The sequence below is a fragment of the Podarcis filfolensis genome (genome assembly GCF_964270895.1).
Source record: "Podarcis filfolensis genome assembly, chromosome: 1".
Classification (NCBI taxonomy): Eukaryota; Metazoa; Chordata; class Lepidosauria; order Squamata; family Lacertidae; genus Podarcis; species Podarcis filfolensis.
The window spans coordinates 8,372,990-8,392,694 of NC_139604.1; the positions used below are offsets into that span (position 1 = coordinate 8,372,990).

Below are 19,705 nucleotides of genomic sequence, written 5' to 3' on the forward strand. Positions count from 1 at the left end.
CCTCATCGTCGGTGGTGCCAAAGTACTCCCTTCGGAACCTCGCTACTGGCTGAGGTTTCCTGGGGAACCTTTGGTGGAACGTTTCGATCAAGACCTCGTCATGGACCTCCTCTGCCTTCACCCAGGTGTTTTCTGACTCTGGTTCCCCTTCCCACGCGACCAAATACTCCACCTGATTCCCCTTCCACCTGGAGTCGATGATTTCCGCCACATAGTTGCGGCTTTCCCTTTCTTCTATGGCTGGCCCCCGTGTGGATACCCCTTCACCTTCCCCCCGGTATGGTGACAGTAATGACCTGTGGAATACTGGGTGCAGTTTCATGTGGTTCGGTAACCGGAGTCTGAAAGCCACTGGGTTGATCTGTTGGATGACCTCAAATGGTCCCAATCTTTTGGGTCTCAATTTCTTGCAACCCCCCTTGTACGGCAGCCCTTGGGTTGATAGCCAGACCCGACTCCCCACCCTAATTGTTTCACCTTCCCTTCTGCTCTTGTCTGCCTGCCTCTTATATTCTTCTTTGGCCCTTTCTAAGTTGTGTTGGAGTTGACGATGGATCGCTTCCATTTCTTCTACAAAAAGTTCAGCGGCCGGAACACTCCATCTCTCTCCTCCTTCCCCTGGAAACGCCCTGGGGTGGCACCCATAATTAGCCAAAAATGGGCTCATCCCGGTGGACACATTCTCTGCATTATTGTAAGCAAATTCCGCTAGTGCCAACTTTTCGACCCAATCGTTTTCTCTGTCATTGACATAGCACCTCAGGTATTGTTGAAGGATACCGTTTGCCCTCTCCGCCTGCCCATTGGTCTCAGGGTGCCTGGCAGTCGAAAAGTTGACCTCTACGTGCAACAAGCTCATAAGCTTCCTCCAGAATCTGGACGTGAACTGTTTCCCTCTGTCGGACACCAGCCTCAAGGGGGCGCCATGCAGCCTAAAAATATGTTCTACAAACAATTTCGCTGTCTCTTCCGCCGTGACTGCATGTGAGCAAGCTACAAAGTGACCCATCTTAGTTAACTGGTCTACTACGACTAGTATGGCGGTTTTCCCCTGGGATTTGGGCAGATCAGTCATAAAATCTATCGACACCGCCTCCCACGGTCGTTCTGGTGTGGGTAACGGTTCTAATAAACCCGCTGGTGCCCGCCTTTCTCCTTTGGCTCTCTGGCATTGGTCACACCTTCTCACATACTCCCGTACATCCTCCCTCACCTTGGGCCACCAAAACTCCCTGGTCACCAACCACATGGTCTTGTGTTGCCCAAAATGCCCCGCTGTGGGATTGTCGTGCAACTGTTTGAGTACTCTCCCCCTCAATTCCCCTTCGGGTATATATAGTGCCCCTTTGTAATACAATGCCCCGTTTCTTTCTTCAAAACCTCCGGGGTCTTCTCCCTCTCTCCTTAAACCTCTGAGCTTATCCTGGGCGTACTCATCATTTACCGTCCCCTCTACCAGTTCTCTTTGCCCCACCCAGGCCGCACCACACACCCAGTGGTCCTCTGGGATAATATGTCTCTCTTCTGGCGCTCCCTCCCCCTCCAAATATTCAGGTTTGCGAGAGAGAGCGTCCGCTCTGATGTTTTCTGGACCTGGCACGTAGCAGATTTCAAAATGGAATTTGGAGAACTCCTGGGCCCATCTCACTTGTCGTTGGTTGAGCACTCGTGCTGTTCTCCAATACTCCAAATTCTTGTGGTCCGTACACACTTGCACCTTATGCTGTGCGCCAATTAGTAAGTGTCTCCATCTCCGGAACGCTTCGTGAATGGCGAGTAGTTCTCGGTCATATACCGTGTAGTTCCTCTCGGATTTGTTCAGCTTACGCGAAAAGAAGGCACACGGTCTCCATTCCGACTTATTGCTCCCTGGCTGAAGCAGCACTGCCCCCACCGCCCGGTCTGAGGCATCAGTTTCCACTCTCATGGGTTTTTGTAAATCCACATGCAGGAGCTGTTCTTCCGAAGCGAATGCCTTTTTCAATTCCTCAAAAGCGTGCTCCGCCTCTGCCGTCCAAACGAATTTCTTCTTGCTGCTTAGACAGTCCGTGATGGGAGCCGTTAAGTGGGCAAAGTTCTTGATGAATTTACGGTAAAAGTTCCCAAACCCTAAGAACCTTTGCACATCTTTTTTGGTTTTCGGTGTCTTCCATTCCAGCACCGCCTGGACCTTGCCTGGATCCATGGCTAATCCCTTGTCTGATAAGCGGTACCCCAGGAATTCCACCTCCTTGGTGTGGAACTGACACTTCTCCAATTTCACCCACAACTGGTTTGCTTGCAGCTGGCTCAGCACTTCCCTGACATCCTTCACATGCTGCTCCTCATTCTCCGAATATATCAGCACGTCATCGAGGAATGCCACGCAATTCTTGTAGAGCAAAGGTCCCAGTACATGGTTCATGAGCGATTGAAAACAGGCGGAGCCTGATTGCAATCCGAATGGCATAACGAGATATTCGAAAGCCCCTAGGGGGGTGAACATCGTTGTCTTCCATTCATCCCCCTTCTTTATTCGTATCAGGTTGTACGCTCCTCTCAAGTCCAGTTTCGTGAATATCTTTCCCTTCCTCACCCTGGTCAAAATGTCATCAATCCTGGGCATGGGGAAAGTCACTGGTTCTGACACGGCATTCAGGGCCCGGTAGTCCACGACCAATCTCGGTTTATCCGTGTTTTTTTTGTCCACAAAAAACACTGGACTGCCCCCCACCGCTCTGGACTCTCTGATGAAACCTCTCTTCAGGTTTTTGTCAATAAACTCCCTCAACTCCTGCATTTCCCTGTCTGACATGGCGTACAGCTTGCCCACGGGTAGCTGGGCCCCAGGGACCAGATTAATCTGGCAGTCAAAGTCTCTATGCGGTGGTAGTTTATCTGCTTCCCTTTCGCTGAAGACCTTGCTCAGGTCAGCGTATTGTTTGGGCACCTTCCCTTTGTTCGCCACTTCCGTCCCTGCTATGGAGGCTTTTGCCCCTTCTGGCACCTTTCCCTCTTTGCAGTGTTCCAGGCAATGTCCTGACCCAAAGGACACCACTCTCTGATGCCAGCCCACTAGCGGGTCATGCAACGCTAGCCAGCTCATTCCCAAAATGACTGGCGCCCCTCCCAGGGTGGCTACATTGAACGCTATCCTTTCGGTGTGCCTTGCCACCCTCATAACCATTGGGACGGTCTGTAGGCTAACTTCTCCCCCCAACAGCTCCCTCCCATCGATCGTGGTGACCTGCAGGGGGTTGCTTAAAGGGACTGTCCGATTGCTGTGATGGGATGATGAGCTGCTTGTGCGTAAAATCCTGATCCCTCAGAGTTTGGCTAAGTTCCCAAACCTCTGTCTGTGATGGAGCTCCTTAAGCGTGGCTCCATCAATCGCTCGTTGAATCGGACAGTGGGCGTTTACGGAACTTCTTCCAGCATAAAAGCTCCTTAACGGAAACACGTCTTCTGGACTCTCGGCGTGACAGTTTCCGCCGAGGAGTGGGTGTTCCTACGGGAGGTCCTGAAACCCCCCCACTGTTCTCGCTTGAAGTATCTCTGAGCTCTCCCTCCGACTCACTTTCCCTTGGAACTCCACTTCTCCCCCTGCTGGTCCCCTCCTCCGCTGAGTGGTCTCTCTCACCCTCCATGAGCCCTTTCACCTCCTTCGTCTCAGATGACAGTTCCCTGACAACTCACTTCTGGGTTTGCGGCGTTCGGGAGCCAAAACGTTTGAGTCGCAAGGCGTTCGACAACCAAGGTACGACTGTATAAATTTCATGACATAAACAAACAACATGCTATTTTGTTACATCTGCAAATATTTGCAGATGCAATCATTTCCATGATATGAATCACTACCTCTCCACAGGAACGTGCTGATGAGATGGCTTGTTTATCCTCGCATACAGTCCTTCAAGGTGGTCCCTGTCCACTGGCACTGGAGGGCTGTCACACCCAAAGTTTTCCGACACAGGTGGAGAAGATGGTCTGTACGCACTGGCAGGTGGATACATTTCTCGGAAGTGATTGACTTGTGCGTAATTGGGGTCTGTCTCGTCGTCGTCAATATCAGGCGGAGGGCCCACGGGGCCAGGGGAATACTCGGCAAGTCCCCTGGCCTGCTTCTGCCGCAGCTCCTGATGTTTTGCACCAATCCTAGGAGACAAAACAACAAAGCTCAGAGTTTGCATCAACATCTAGCGATGCAAAGCATGCGACTTTCGGAGGCAACGGTTGTTTTGCATAGACAACAAAAACCACAGCTAGAACCTTAGGAAACACCTCACGCTTTATAATCATGCTCCAGCATTTAACGCAACATATATCAAGCAAGCATGTCGATCATAAATCCGCCACGATTTGCAACAGATAAGCGCCCCATCGCCATCCAGGTATTTGCAACATGGTGACCCATATCCTAACCGCACAAACATGCATTACTTTGAGGATTATGAAAAAGACATCTCTATTAAATGCCTGACGAAAGGTACCGTATTTTTTGCTCTATAAGACTCACTTTTTCCCTCCTAAAAAGTAAGGGGAAATGTGTGTGCGTCTTATGGAGCGAATGCAGGCTGCGCAGCTATCCCAGAAGCCAGAACATCAAGAGGGATTTCTGCTTTCGCTGCGCGGCAATCCCTCTTGCTGTTCTGGCTTCTGAGATTCAGAATATTTTTTTTCTTGTTTTCTTCCTCCAAAAACTAGGTGCGTCTTGTGGTCTGGTGCGTCTTATAGAGCGAAAAATACGTAACTTCTTCTTCTTCTTTGCATCTGAATGAACAGATAACGTTATCAGCGCCACTTTCTCTCGTTTGTGAGAAGTGCAATAATGTGGGCATATAAATGCAAGGGGGGATTTGGTTGCCTGAAGAGTCAAAAAGACCAGAGTCAGTTCACTAGGGATTTTTGGACCCCCTCCCCCACTTAAGTGGGGGACATCATACCTCATTATACAGAGGCTAGGGGCAGAGTAAGACAGGGAAGAAATGAATAGAAGCCTGACAGAGATGAATTGGTACATATAAGTGAATTAAAGACTATTACTGGCAGTACTCCACTGTGATAAAGCCTTAAGTGGTATTACAAAATGCGGCAGCTAATCAGTGCCATTGTGTAATCTGCTGGGAATAGGAACGGTAAAAACATACCCAGGTATAATTTCAAACCTCGCCAAATTCAGATGATTCAACATTTGCTTTGCAACTGAAAACTTTAAACAAGGCACTATTAATATGAAACTTAAACGTTCAGCTGCCACACTCCATAATTAAAGCAACGGAAAAGATCACAGCAGCAAGATGAGCCCTGGTACGCGGAGAGCAGGGAATGAAAGGCAAGAGACGGATTAAAGCTCAGGAAAGCTGCCAATTAAAAAAAGCCAGGCTTTACCCACCATTATTAAATTCTGGAGAACAGAAGATGCTCCTGGAAGCAAGTAGGTGTAGAGGATGTATGAAAAGAATGGCGAGAGAATAATAAGTGTTTTTTTAAAGCATCAACTTTTGAAGTTGGAGGAAAATCAAGAACCAGTAAACGAGTAACTTTGGATGGCAAATTAGGGAAAAACACACACCAAGAATTAGGTAAACTACGTAGAGAAGAGGGGAAATAGACACCTCTAGAAAATGAACACAAATGAGAAGGCATGAAGACATTAAAGCTTATACAACGCTTGCTACCCAGTAAACGTAAAATTATTATACCACAGTGTCTTTCACTAAGAATGATTGTGAAATCAGAGGACCTCTTCATATATCACAGGCTTTAGGTATATGCCAAGGACATATCTAACATTGAAGATGTGGGCATTGTGTAAAAGAGGTTTGCAACCCATGTATCTGAGATTTCACCCCTCCCATATCCAAGAATCTGCTGATGTTCTCTGCTGATTCTCCAGAGAGGAGGGGCGGTTTCTGCTCTCTACTTATTCCGCTCCAGCCTCACATCAAAGTGTCAGAGAGAGAGAGACTGAGTGTTAGAGAGAGATCGTGTGTATAGATAAGGTTGCTGCTAAGAGCAGCTGCAGACACTCAGTGCAGTTCAGCATTTTCGTTTAGACCTCATTTAGCTCTGTATATAGTTGAGTATTATAGTTGTAGTTAGAATAAAGAAGATATTCTACAGAGCTGCTCTCCGAAGTCGTTTATGCTCTGCTATACTCTACTATACTCTGCTGTGCGACGACTGTCTTCTAGTGGAAGTGAATCTGGTGCTCACAACTCTAGGCTGTGAGTCCACAGCACTTTGACCTGTTCCTGTAGAGAAGGTGGTCTCTGGAAGTGCTACCCAGCTCGCCTAGCCCAGTTGGGGCTGAGTGGATGAGTCCAGTTGGTGACACTGGCTCAAGGGCAGTGCTGACAGTATCATCATATAAGCACACAAGGTTAGATACCCTTGATCAGCTCCAGTTCTCTGTAAGTTGTACACTCAGTGCGAAACTTGGGTTTAGTGTTGTGTGAATAGCCAGCGTGCAAACTGCAAAACCTGATGGTTTTACATGACAGTTTCTCATTCAGTGCTGGGAAACTGGAGGCAAACGCAGGGCCCTAACGCATGCAGAGACAGATAACCCCATGTGTGAATTCACCATACACAGGGATCCATAAATCTTGAAGGAAAGTGGAGTGGGGAAGAGAGAATCACAGTTTCTCAACAGCTAAATGTTAACTTTGATTGTGCAAATACATCATATCTGCAACAAAAATGCCGCCTCAAGGAAAGAAGTCTGGGTCTTCTGTATTAAAGAAGTAATAGCGGTGCTTTTTTATAAGGTCTTTCTAGACAAAATAAGCTTATCTCTTTAACCCATTTACTGAGTTCCCTACCTTTAAACTTATAGACAAGTTCTTTCTTGAACACTTCAAAAATCTTAGCTACCCATTTGGATCTCCTTTCCCCCTTCCCATCATCTTCATAGCCACCCAAGAACCCCTCATGGTAGCAAGATATCACAGTCCATCAATATTTTGTATGGGCTGCAGGATTGTGCAGTATCTCCCCCAGTCCCCCATCATTCTGCCTGGACACTGAGGTTCAGCGCTGAGGGCCTTCTGGCGGTTCCCTCACTGGGAGAAGCGAAGCTACAGGGAACCAGGCAGAGGGCCTTCTTGGTAGTGGCACCCACTCTGTGGAACGCCCTCCCATCAGATGTCAAAGAGATAAACAACTACCTGACATTCAGAAGACATCTGAAGGCAGCCCTGTTCAGAGAAGCTTTTAATGTGTGATATTTTAAAGTATTTTTAATCTTTGTTGGAATCTCCCCAGAGTGGCTGGGGAAACCCAACCAGATGGGCAGGGTACAAATAAATCATCATCATCACGTTTATTATTATTATTATTATTATTATTATTATTATTATTATTATTATTATCTGCTTTGAAACTAGCTTCCAAACCCTGCTTAATAAAGAACCCAAGTTATGTGAGATATCCAGCCTCATATAACCAACACGCTTAACTCTAATTAATACATTAAGGGGTTAAGACCACAGAGTAAGTTATCCTGCCAGGCTTAGCTAGCTCACCCCTCCTCACTTTGGAATGAAGCCTTTGTTCTTTCATTCAACCATGTGAACTCTACCAGCAAGGTAAGCCACATTTGTGTTTATATACCAATAATTTAGAAACTCTTGCCATTTTGGAATCTAAGTTATGCAGCCTATATTTTCTTGCTATGTGGAAAAACACATGAATCTGACCTTTGGAGGGTTTGTAAGTAAACCACTTTCAACTTACCAAATGTGTGGTCTCTTTCTACGCTAAGGGAACTTTGGAAGCGACTTAGAAGGGGACGTTTTAAAGGTCGAACAGCCTGCACTTCCATGCTTTACTTCGCTGCGTGTTTTGTGATTTTAAATCTCTGTTGGGCTTCTCTCACCAAAGAATAAGGTAACGGTAAAGGGACCCCTGACCATTAGGTCCAGTCGTGGCCGATTCTGGGGTTGCGGCGCTCATTTCGCTTTATTGGCCGAGGGAGCCGGCGTACAGCTTCTGGGTCATGTGGCCAGCATGACTAAGCCGCTTCTTGCGAACCAGAGCAGCGCATGAAAACGCCATTTACCTTCCCGCCAGAGCGGTACCTATTTATCTACTTGCACTTTGACGTGCTTTTGAACTGCTAGGTGGGCAGGAGCAGGGACCGAGCAACAGGAGCTCACCCCGTTGCGGGGATTCGAACCGCCGGCCTTCTGATCGGCAAGTCCTAGGCTCTGTGGTTTAACCCACAGTGCCACCCACATCCCTGCCCCAAATCTGGTTCTAGGGCATTCTCCTTTTATGACGCCGTACTACATTTTCCCTTTTACCCAAACCCAAAAAGTTAGCCCTAACCGATGGTTAAGGGCCGGTGCCAGTATAAAGGCAGATGTGGCTCGCTTGCTGAAGGGAGTGGTTGGAAAGAAAACCCATTATCTATTTCTGATCCTTTAATCATGAGCGCAAACACCCTATCTGCAATCACTGCAATGCCCCTATACAGAATGCTTATTGTTAAATGGAGGCAAGAACAAGCCTCTAGGATCGTAGGGGGGGGGGGTTTGGGGTGGGGTTTTTTTGCATTCTTCAGATGCAAGCAATCCCCAGAAAGTTGGAAGAGCTGTAAACAAACAAAAATAGGATTAAGGAGAGGCTTTGAGGTTGCCACAGATAAAAAATAAAGAATGAACATTTCCTTTTATTTCCATAATGTAACAATCCCTAGCACACAAGTAATTAGTGAACAGATTTTTTTCAAAAATAAATAAATGAAAGAGGCTCAATTCTCCGAGGGTCACTGAAAGAAAGATGAAAGAAAGATCACATAACAGCGAGAGAGAGAGAAGCAGAGGCCCGGTCTGCCCATTCAACGTCTTGATGGAACAAATGCATGGATATATATGTAGAAAGTTAAAACCCGATCAATTTTTGTCAACAGAAACAATCCTTCCTGGGAGAGTGGAGCCTATGGATCCCATTGTCATTGAATGCCTGCTGCGTGGCAACAGCCAAGATGGATTTCCATTGCAAATAAAGGTAAGAAACGTCAATACCAAAGACATTTGTGGGGGGGGGGGCGCAACAGAATGGATGCTCTCTAGCTCTCTCTTACACACAGAGTGCTTTCAAGAGAAATTATGTAGAAAAGAAATGTTTTTACACACCCCACTATAGGGTTTTGTTTACAAATGAAGATTGATTTATTTAAAAAATAATAATAATCTGTCAGTCAATTGATTAGCGTCTGTTTCGGAATGCTTCTGTCTTCTGCTGTCATAGATTCATAGAGCTGGAGGGACCACAAGGTTCATCTAGTCCAGGCAAGGCCAAACTTGGCCCTCCAGCTGTTTTGGGACTACAACTCCCACCATCCCTAGCTAACAGGACCAGTGGTCAGGGATGGTGGGAACTGTAGTCCCAAAACGGCTGGAGGGCCAAGTCTGGCCATGCCTGATCTAGTTCAACCCCCTGCAATGCAGGGATTTTTCACCCAACGTGGGGCTCGAACTCACGACCTGAGATTAAGAGTCTCATGCTCTACCAATTGAGTTGTATCTGACTGACCAAGGTCTGAAGGCCTGATGTTCAGTTTGCTTCCCTTAAATTATCTCTGCTGATATCAGTTGAGTGTTATCTCACTGTATAACAGTTGTACAAGTGACAATAAAGTATTTCAACACTGACATCAAGTTAGTTTTGCCTTACATCCAGAATTTCCTGGACACACCCAGAATACTGTAGTGGGAAGCAGTCTCTGGGCAGAAATTGCTGAAATGTCTGGGAAAATCCGGACGCATGGCAATCCATGTCGGCAGTGTCATTTTTGCCGATTTTCCTTAAAAACAGCTCCAAAATCTTCTTCCTTCTTCTTTCCATTTTGGGGCAAATAACATTTTTTGCTGCTGTAGTTCAACAGCTTTGGCCCAACCCCCCAAAACTCAACAACTTTTGTGTCCGGATGTTCACTTTTGAAATATGGCAACCCTACATCAAGTGAGAATCTTGTCCATTTGAGACATAGCTTTTGTGCCAGACATGGGAAAGCCTACTAACTCCCGAGTAGTGTTAAATATATGTATTTTGCACTGCAAATCACACTTCTGAAAATGTAATGAAGGAAGGTTATACTGGGCTAACCTCCAGAATTAAGAAAGAGTTCTTGAAAGGTTAACGGATTGAGGTTGAATCCTGACAAGACTGAAGTACTGTTTTTGGGGAACAGGGGGCGGGTGGGTGTGGGGGACTCCCAGGTCCTGAATGGGGTAACTGTACCGCTAAAGCACCAGGTGCGCAGCCTGGGAGTCATTTTGGACTCACAGCTGTCCATGGAGGCGCAGGTCAATTCTGTGTCCAGGGCGGCTGTCTACCAGCTCCATCTGGTATGCAGGCTGAGATCCTACCTGCCTGCGGACTGTCTTGCCAGAGTGGTGCATGCTCTAGTTATCTCCCGCTTGGACTACTGCAATGTGCTCTACGTGGGGCGACCTTTGAAGGTGACCCGGAAACTGCAATTAATCCAGAATGCAGCAGCTAGACTGGTGACTGGGAGTCAGTCGCGTAGCGTGGGGGGTGCAGGGGGGGCCGGCCGCACCGGGCGCAACATCTGGGGGTTAAGGTTAGGGGGCGCAAATCCACGGGTTAGGGGTGCAAATTACTTGCCTTGCCCCGGGTTCTGACAACCCACGCTACGCCACTGCTGGGAGTGGCCGCCAAGACCATATAACACTGGTATTGAAAGACCTACACTGGCTCCCAGTACGTTTCCGACCACAATTCAAAGTGTTGGTGCTGACCTTTAAAGCCCTAAACGGCCTCGGTCCTGTATACCTGAAGGAACGTCTCCACCCCCATCGTTCAGCCCGGACACTGAGGTCCAGCGCCGAGGGCCTTCTGGCGGTTCCCTCATTGCGAGAAGTGAGGTTACAGGGAACCAGACAGAGGGCCTTCTCGGTAGTGGCACCCGCCCTGTGGAACGCCCTCCCTTCAGATGTGAAGGAAATAAGCAACTATCTTCTTTTTAAAAGACATCTGAAGGCAGCCCTGTTTAGGGAAGTTTTTAATATTTTATGCTGTATTGTTCTTAACACTTGATTGGAAGCCGCTCAGAGTGGCTGGGGAAACTCAGCAAGATGGGCAGGGTATATATAAAAAATTATTATTTATTATTATTATTATTATTATTATTATTATTATTATTATTATTACTACTACTACTACAAGTATGGGAACAGTCAAACCAATTGGATAAGTATCCCACGAGGTAGATGAAGTTGTAACCATGGCTGTTCATATTCTGGGGATGTTGATGAACACGATGCATTTTTAAGAACAGCTACAGCTGGGATAGCTCAGTTGGTACAGAATGAGACGCTTAATCTCAGGGTCGTGCGCCGAAAGATTCCTGCATTGCAGAGGATGGACTAGTTGACCCTGATGGTCCCTTCCAAATCTACGATTCTACAATTCTATACTATTCATAGATTTGTCTTCTTGATAGATTTGAAATGCAATGTTAAAGAGGATTAATAAAATAAGAGCTCCTGCCTAATTATATTATCCACCCATTAGATCTGTACAACCAAGGTACAAAGAGGAGAATTCTTTGTGCTTGCTCCCCAGCGGCCTCCTTGCATTGACATGCCAGCATATGATTTTACAGCTTATATTGTTGAATATGCCCGTTTTCCACTGTCAGGCAGGTATAATGGATTTGCGTGCCAAGACCCTCAAGCCATCCCCCATTAGAATAAAGAAACTCACACTGACACAGAATTTTGGTTGAAGGTTAATGGGCAAAATTTAGGCCACAACTTTATTGATTATAGCAAATGTGAGTGGTATTGCTTTAAAGAGATAAAGGTAAAGGGACCCCTGGCCATTAGGTCCAGGCGTGGCCGACTCTGGGATTGCTGCGCTCATCTCACTTTATAGGCCGAGGGAGCCAGCGTACAGCTTCCGGGTCATGTGGTCAGCATGACTAAGCCGCTTCTGGCGAACCAGAGCAGCGCACGGAAACGCCGTTTACCTTCCCACCGGAGTGGTACCTATTTATCTACTTGCACTTGACGTGCTTTCGAACTGCTAGGTTTGTAGGAGCAGGGACCGAGCAATGGGAGCTCACCCCGTCATGGGGATTCGAACCGCCGACCTTCTGATCAGCAAGTCCTAGGCTCTGTGGTTTAACCCACAGCACCACCCGCGTCCCACGGTATTGGCTTAGGCATTGGCAAAAGACTATATTGGACTCCTGACCGCTTTGCAGGAAGTCAGTAAGGGTAAACCACCAAAAGAGGTAGCTGCTTCGGGAGAACCCGCCTGCATCTCCCTCGGTGTTCCCAGAGGCCTGGCATGGCCCTAGCCCCTCAACCGGACTTCGGACAGGATCCAGGTCCCGGATTCCTTTAATGGAATACCCTTGGACAATGGAGGAGCAGGCGATGGCTGACCTCCCCTCCCCCACTCATCAATAAGCCAATGCCTAACCACCAAACCTTACAAAGTTGTGACAATTGCTAAGAGGCAGGCGAAAAACCAAAAGGCTGGTGCCAATTTGCCAAATGGAAAAAATCCTACCCGTTCTCTGTCCCAAGACGGGTGACCAACCGAAGTCCAAAGCAAGGCCAGAGGACACCCAAATTAAAGGGTGGGTGGGCGGCGGGTGTTCGGCAGCATGAAGCAGGTGCTTGGCACATGTCACACTGCCACTTTTATACCCCCCAGGATCACCCCACTCAAAATGATTGGCCAATAGGCCTGGGGTGATCGTGGTGCCACCCCGGTGTGAGGGTATTACTCCACTCACGCCAGGGTGGAGGGAACTGGGTTGAGGGCCTGCCAGCAACCAGGACCGTCTTTTAAGATGATCCAACTTACTTCATAGGGCTCTGATCGAATCATTCTATACAACTGTGCATACAGTGGTACCTCGGGTTAAGTACTTAATTCGTTCCGGAGGTCCGTTCTTAATCAGAAACTGTTCTTAACCTGAAGCACCACTTTAGCTAATGGGGCCTCCTGCTGCCGCCGCACTGCCGGAGCACAATTTCTGTTCTTATCCTGAAGCAAAGTTCTTAACCTGAAGCACTATTTCTGGGTTAGCGGAGTGTGTAACCTGAAGCGTATGTAACCTGAAGCGTATGTAACCCGAGGTACCACTGTATTTGGACTTCTGGTGCATTGCTAAACATTTTAAAAGCTGGTGTCAAATCACATGCAAACCATGGAGACTATATTATTACTATTATGTATTAAATTTGCATACCCACAAATTGCAGGGCGGCTCACAACAGAGAACTACAATATAAAAAACACAGAGTACAGTGGTACCTCAGTTTAAGAACTTAATCCGTTCCGGAAGTCCATTCTTAAAGCGAAACCGTTCTTAAACTGAGGCGTGCTTTCCCTACTGCCACCGGTGCCCTTCCACCGTTCGGCTTCTGTTCATCTTCCGAGGCAAAGTTCGTTAGCCAGAAAACCTACTTCTGGCTTTGCGGAGTTCGTTGCCCAAATAGTTCGTTAACAGGACTATTCGTAGACCGAGGTACCACTGTACATAACAGAAATAAGAACAAAGGCCACACAATAACCCCCTCTTCCTCAACCTATACGAGTTAGGGTGTTATTTGTCCTCCTGCCTCATGAATGTACTCCCTTCTGGGTCTCCCTAACAATAAACTCAAATGTGGTTATTCTATGGCAAATACATCCAGCTGCCTGACTGGTTCAGTATTAGCTTTGCTGCTGAGGGAACTGCTAGCCAAATAGATTATTCCCCGGTTGCTGCTATGGGGAAAATGTGTGTTGTGGCTCAAAGTGCAGGTTAACACTTAAGTCATAAGTAGAGCCGTTTGTGAGTGCAATTATTCACAATATTGATCATGCACCAAAATGGGCAACACGAGAGTCCAGGATTCTAAGGATCTCTGCTTTAATTTGAAAGGAAAACCCAAGTTTCCAGTCGTTACGTCTGGTAAAAAATTGCTGCAAGTTTCTGGATTATGTCTGCTGGAAACTCAGATGCCACTGCTTGCACATATTCATTCTTTGCCAAACCTCTGAGGCAGAACCAGTGAAAATCTCTTCGCCTTCCTTTCTGTGCTGGTGGAAGTACCCTCTGGGTCAAAGAGTCTTTGGGCCGCAAAGGGATGGTTGAATGCAGCCATAGTGTGTCTCTCTCAAGAGGATTATTGTGAAGATAAAATGGGAAAAGAAGAGCCATATATGTCACCTTTAGCAAACTGGAGCAAAGGCGGTATATGATTGTGATAAACAAACTAACAGCAGGCCCCATGGGTGAACATTAGTGATAGAAAGGAATAAACACATTGCTGTCATTCGTAATAATCTTTTGCCGCTTTTGCTAGTCTCATTAATGCTTCTTTAGTTCAACTTTCTCTCTTTTACCCCAATGGCTTGTCCTTTATCTATTGCTACTTAGTCCCATTCCACCAACAAATTTCACCATGCCTTTTCTTGGAAGAAATAGCAATTGGTCAACTGGACTCCAATGCAAAATATTTGTTTTACATGCATTTTTTTTAATGAATGGACAGGCGATCCAGTATTAACCAATTGTATTTGATACTGCTGAAGGCCATTATTGACCCAGTTTGGTCAAAAGGCATCTTAGAAATTTTAAAATGAATAACATACAATAAGAGGATTCCTTCCAGTAGCACCTTAGAGACCAACTAACATATAGTGAGAGGGTCTGGTGACTTCTGTTTCAGCGTATCTGAAGAAGTGTGCATGCACACAAAAGCTCATACCAATAACAAACTTAGTTGGTCTCTAAGGTGCTACTGGAAGGAATTTTTAAATTTTGTTTCGACTACGGCAGACCAACACGGCTACCTACCTGTAACTAATACAATAAGAGGGATGCAGTCCTTTGGCACTTGTGTGATACGTTTACTCCCTGCTGAAACACAAACTAAGCTGTGCTTGGGCCAAGGAAAGCTCATTACGCGACACGTATCGCTTTTGGAAACTGAGCCAATTTTAAATGATTTCCTTTAATTTTGCTTAAGTTTTGCATCTGACTTTGGAAGTCAACAAGAAACAAGTTGTACAAGGCACCGATGGTGTGGCACAGCAGATTGCAGGGCCAATGCCGAATTCACAAAAATGACACTCTCCCCTTTCCAGCTCACAAAGCTTCAGTTGGCTGAAAGAGCAGTCCATCAGCAGAGGAATACAACTAGATACAACCCTACATGAAATATCTGGAAGAACTTTCAGTAGCTGAAGTGACACTTATGTCACCAGAATAAAGCCAATATGCTGTATTTCATAGACTGATACTATCTATGTATGTGTGCTCAGAACCCGGTTTACTATACGCAAGCAGCTGTGAGTAAGGAGCAAACCTAGTAAGTATTTGCAGGGTGAGAAGGGCTAGCAGGGAATGGGTGTGACTATGGTTATTAAGCCCTTTGGGATAGTGGGCTTAAATACGGAAGAAGTTAAACAGCAATGGAGTACAGTCGTACCTTGGATGCCGAATGCCTTGGTACTCAGACGTTTTGGCTCCCGAACATCGCAAACCCGGAAGTGAGTGTTGCAGTTTGCAAACGTTCTTTGGAACCCGAATGTCCGACGGGGCCTCCACTGCTTCCGATTGGCTGCAGGAGCTTCCTGCAGCCAATCAGAAGCCGTGCTTTGGTTTCCGAATGTTTTGGAAGTCGAACAGACTTCCGTAACGGATTCCGTTCGACTTCTGAGGTACGACTGTAGTTGGTCCTAAGAGTTCTTCAGGGGAAGACTCGAGAAGGCTTATTAAAAGTATTGGGCTCCTTTGGAAGGAAAAATGGGGTGCCAATTTCAGGAAGGAAGGAAGGAAGGAAGGAAGGAAGGAAGGAAGGAAGGAAGGAAGGGAGGAAGGAAAGTACTAGGCAGAGATTTTTTCTCCCTTAAAAACTTAGAGAGATTTCTAAATTGTACCCAAGGAGGAGACCACCATAGTGGCTCAATCCATCTCAGACATAGTAGCATTCTTTCGTATTTGATAGCAACAATAATTTGTACTGCTGTCAATACTGGCACTCTGTACACAACAAAAGCTGGAATTGGGTCACCACAATTCTCTTTCGTTCCTACAGAAAGAAAGAATACATATAGATATAGTTTCTTCACTTTGTTCCCTTACAAATGCAGCCTACAATTGTACCTGCTCAAAGACAATGACTGCCTCTTTATGTTGTACTTGGCTAGCCAATACTAGGCTATGTGAATTTGTCCATGATCAATGCTTCATCTCCTAGACAAGGCTATTATAATTGCATTAATATTTCTTGTTTATTTCTCGCTCCTCTGTGGAAAATCTATACGGTTTCGTCAATGATCTCTCTTTTATCCAGTTCCATTTTTCACTTGATAGTTCAGTTATAATGCCTGAACAATACTGTACACATTTTTGCCTCTTTTACCATATTCCCGCTAACTTATTTCTCCTGCCTTCCAAATAATCATTTGGAAGGCTGCATTTTAAAATATTTGTATCTTTGGGGATCTTTCGATCTTTTGTATCGCACCTACTGTGTAACAGACCTTTGTGATTTCCCTAAAAATGGTAGTAAGCTCACCTTGAAAGCAAGCCCACATTAATTGTGTATTTCTGCACCATTTCATTATTTGCTAATGCATTGCTCACAACATTCATTTGCAGAATTAGGTATGTGTGGAAATCAAGGCCTTCCAACCTCCCATTAATGCCAGTTCTGTCGTTGCCCCTTTGCAAAATGCGAAGTTGCAGTTGTTTTCCATTCCTTGCAGCCTCCTTCCTTTTCTACTTGCTGCCTTATCTATGGGTGCTTCGTTAAGCTTAACAGTCGTTAAGATTGTTGTTGTTGTTTAGTCGTGTCCGACTCTTCGTGACCCCCTGGACCAGAGCACGCCAGGCACTCCTGTCTTCCAGTGCCTCCCGCAGTTTGGTCAAACTCATGTTAGTAGCTTTGAGAATACTGTCCAACCATCTTGTCCTCTGTCGTCCCCTTCTCCTTGTGCCCTCCATCTTTCCCAACATCAGGGTCTTTTCCAGGGAGTCTTCTCTTCTCATGAGGTGGCCAAAGTATTGGAGCCTCGGCTTCAGGATCTGTCCTTCCAGTGAGCACTCAGGGCTGATTTCCTTCAGAATGGATAGGTTTGATCTTCTTGCAGTCCATGGGACTCTCAAGAGTCTCCTCCAGCACCAGAATTCAAAAGCATCAATTCTCTGACACTTGAGAGCAAGTGTGGTGTAGTGGTTAAGAGCGGTAGTCTCGTAATCTGGGGAACCGGATTCGCGTCTCCGCTCCTCCACATGCAGCTGCTGGGTGACCTTGGGCCAGTCACACTTCTCTGAAGTCTCTCAGCCGCACTCACCTCACAGAGTGTTTGTTGTGGGGGAGGTAGGGAAAGGAGAATGTAAGCCACTTTGAGACTCCTTAAAGGGAGTGAAAGGCGGGATATCAAATCCAGTGGCGTAGCGTGGGTTGTCAGCACCCGGGGCAAGGCAAGTAATTTGTGCCCCCTAACCCGTGGATTTTAGCAGGGGGCAGAGAGCTGCGAGTGTGAGCGCGCCCCCCCCCCCAGATGTTGCGCCCGGTGCGGCCGGCCCCCCCTGCACCCCCCACGCTACGCCACTGATCAAATCCAAACTCTTCTTCTTCGGCGATCAGCCTTCTTTATGGTCCAGCTCTCACTTTCAGCCTTATCTATGGGTGCTTCGTTAATCTTAACAGTCGTTAAGACTGGATGGCCCCTAATGCCAAGAGAATCCAGGTGAGTTTCTTTAAGAAAGCACTAGCTTGTCCTAGGGGGTACTGGGAGGATCAAAAGCAACTTCTCTCAATTCTGCTGTTTAATTCTGAATTCTTTTCAAGTCTTAGGGCAAAGAGGGGAATTAAGGAGGCTACAAGAAAGGGGAGAGGGGCTTTCCTGATGGCTTTGCTTTCATGCCTGAGCTGGTAGAAGAAGAGGAGGAGTTTGGATTTAATATCCCGCTTTATCACTACCCGAAGGAGTCTCAAAGCGGCTAACATTCTCCTTTCCCTTCCTCCCCCACAACAAACACTCTGTGAGGTGTGTGGGGCTGAGAGTCTTCAAAGAAGTGTGACTGGCCCAAGGTCACCCAGCAGCTGCATGTGGAGCAGCGGGGAATCAAACCCGGTTCACCAGATTACGAGTCTACCGCTCTTAACCACTACACCACACTTGCTCAGAACCACCAGCAAGGAGACAAGTGCTCTGAAGTGTCTAGAACCAGGGTGCATTTGATTTAAATCAAATCGATTTAAATCAAATCAATTTAAATCACTAGTCAGTAAGCCTTGATTTAAATCGTTTTTTTACAGAAAGACTCATTCTTGCTGGTATAATCTTAATATTTACAACCAGATGAAGGTTTCATTTTGGGAATAATAAATTTTCAGTGTAGTTTTTACAGTTATATCCAAAATTACTGATTTGGTTTACTATTAGAAACACATAGACATATAATTATGCAATTACTGTGAGGTTTAATAAGTTGCCTGTTTATATTTGGACAACTTTTCTGCTGTACTTTATTGGAAGGGGAAAAGCAATCATTTCCTTAATAACAATTCAAACAATTTATTTAACTAAAAGAATAACATTATAGCATATGTATCCATGTTTGTTAACGGATGTGGTTAAACGGTGTTGTTTTTTTTATAAAAAAAACTTAGACTAAGTTTTAGCACACATGAAAAACTAAAAACAAAACCTTATTTCCTGATGAATAGCCTTTGGACTATAATGTAACTTAAATAGAAAACTATCTTTAGAAATATTTTTCTTCCAAAAGCATTTTAGTTTGAAAATCCAATTTAAATAAAAAAAAATCTGATTTAAATAAAAAAAATCTGATTTAAACAAAAAATATATTTTTTAAAAATACATTTTTTAAAAAAATCATTGATTTTTATCCACCCTGCCTAGAACTCACGGGAGACAATCGGCACAAAACCTTTCATTTCTTCCCCAAACTTTGCTTTTCTAAGGCACAAGTTTAGAGGGGGAGACAATGGAGATTCCATCTGTTGTTCCTCCTATTGGACTTGTTTCTGAAACACTTTGGGCACAATTGTTCAAAGCATAATGCAGAAAATGGAAACTTGCTATTATTTCTAGCAATCAGAGAACGTATACAAGTTACTCTTCTTACAAAAGCCTGCCACATCAATGACAAACCAGGCTTTGGAGTTGCCGTAACAACCTTTGGGTTTGATCAACTGCGTCCACGGGGCAAATTTTGTCAAATGGCAGGCACAGATGCATAGCAACCGACTCATCAGCCATGATGATGGAAATAAAAAGACAGAGAATGCAAGATATGGATCACAATTGCTATCACTCAGTGAAATTGCAAGGTTCTTCCTGACGGTAAAAGTGCCATAGAACGAAAAATAGGGAAGAATCTCAGAGTAGCCTTCATTCTCCCTAAAAAGGTAAAGGTAAAGGACCCCTGACAGTTAAGTCCAGTTGCAGACGAATCTGGGGTTGCAGTGCTCATCTTGCTTTACAGGCCAAGGGAGCCGGCGTTTGTCCGCAGACAGTTTTTCCGGGTCATGTGGCCAGCAGGACTAAGCCGCTTCTGGCGCAACAGAACACCGAAACCAGAGCGGTGCACGGAAACACCGTTTACCTTCCCGCCAGAGTGGTACCTATTTATCTACTTGCACTTTTTGGGCAAGCTTTCGAACTGCTAGGTTGGCAGGAGCTGAGACAGAACAACGGGAGCTCACCCCAT

The 19,705-nt window shown here is 45.8% G+C and overlaps 1 protein-coding gene across 2 annotated transcripts in view; it reads right to left on the reverse strand.

Moving 5' to 3' along the window:
- PARD3B (par-3 family cell polarity regulator beta) overlaps window positions 1-19,705 on the reverse strand; it is a 624,466-nt gene that overhangs the window by 171,731 nt on the left and 433,030 nt on the right. For both annotated transcript variants that reach the window (XM_083626664.1, XM_083626663.1), the window contains one exon: window positions 3,838-4,134. In XM_083626664.1, the coding sequence (XP_083482790.1) occupies window positions 3,838-4,134 (297 nt within the window). The remainder of the gene's footprint in view (window positions 1-3,837; window positions 4,135-19,705) is intronic.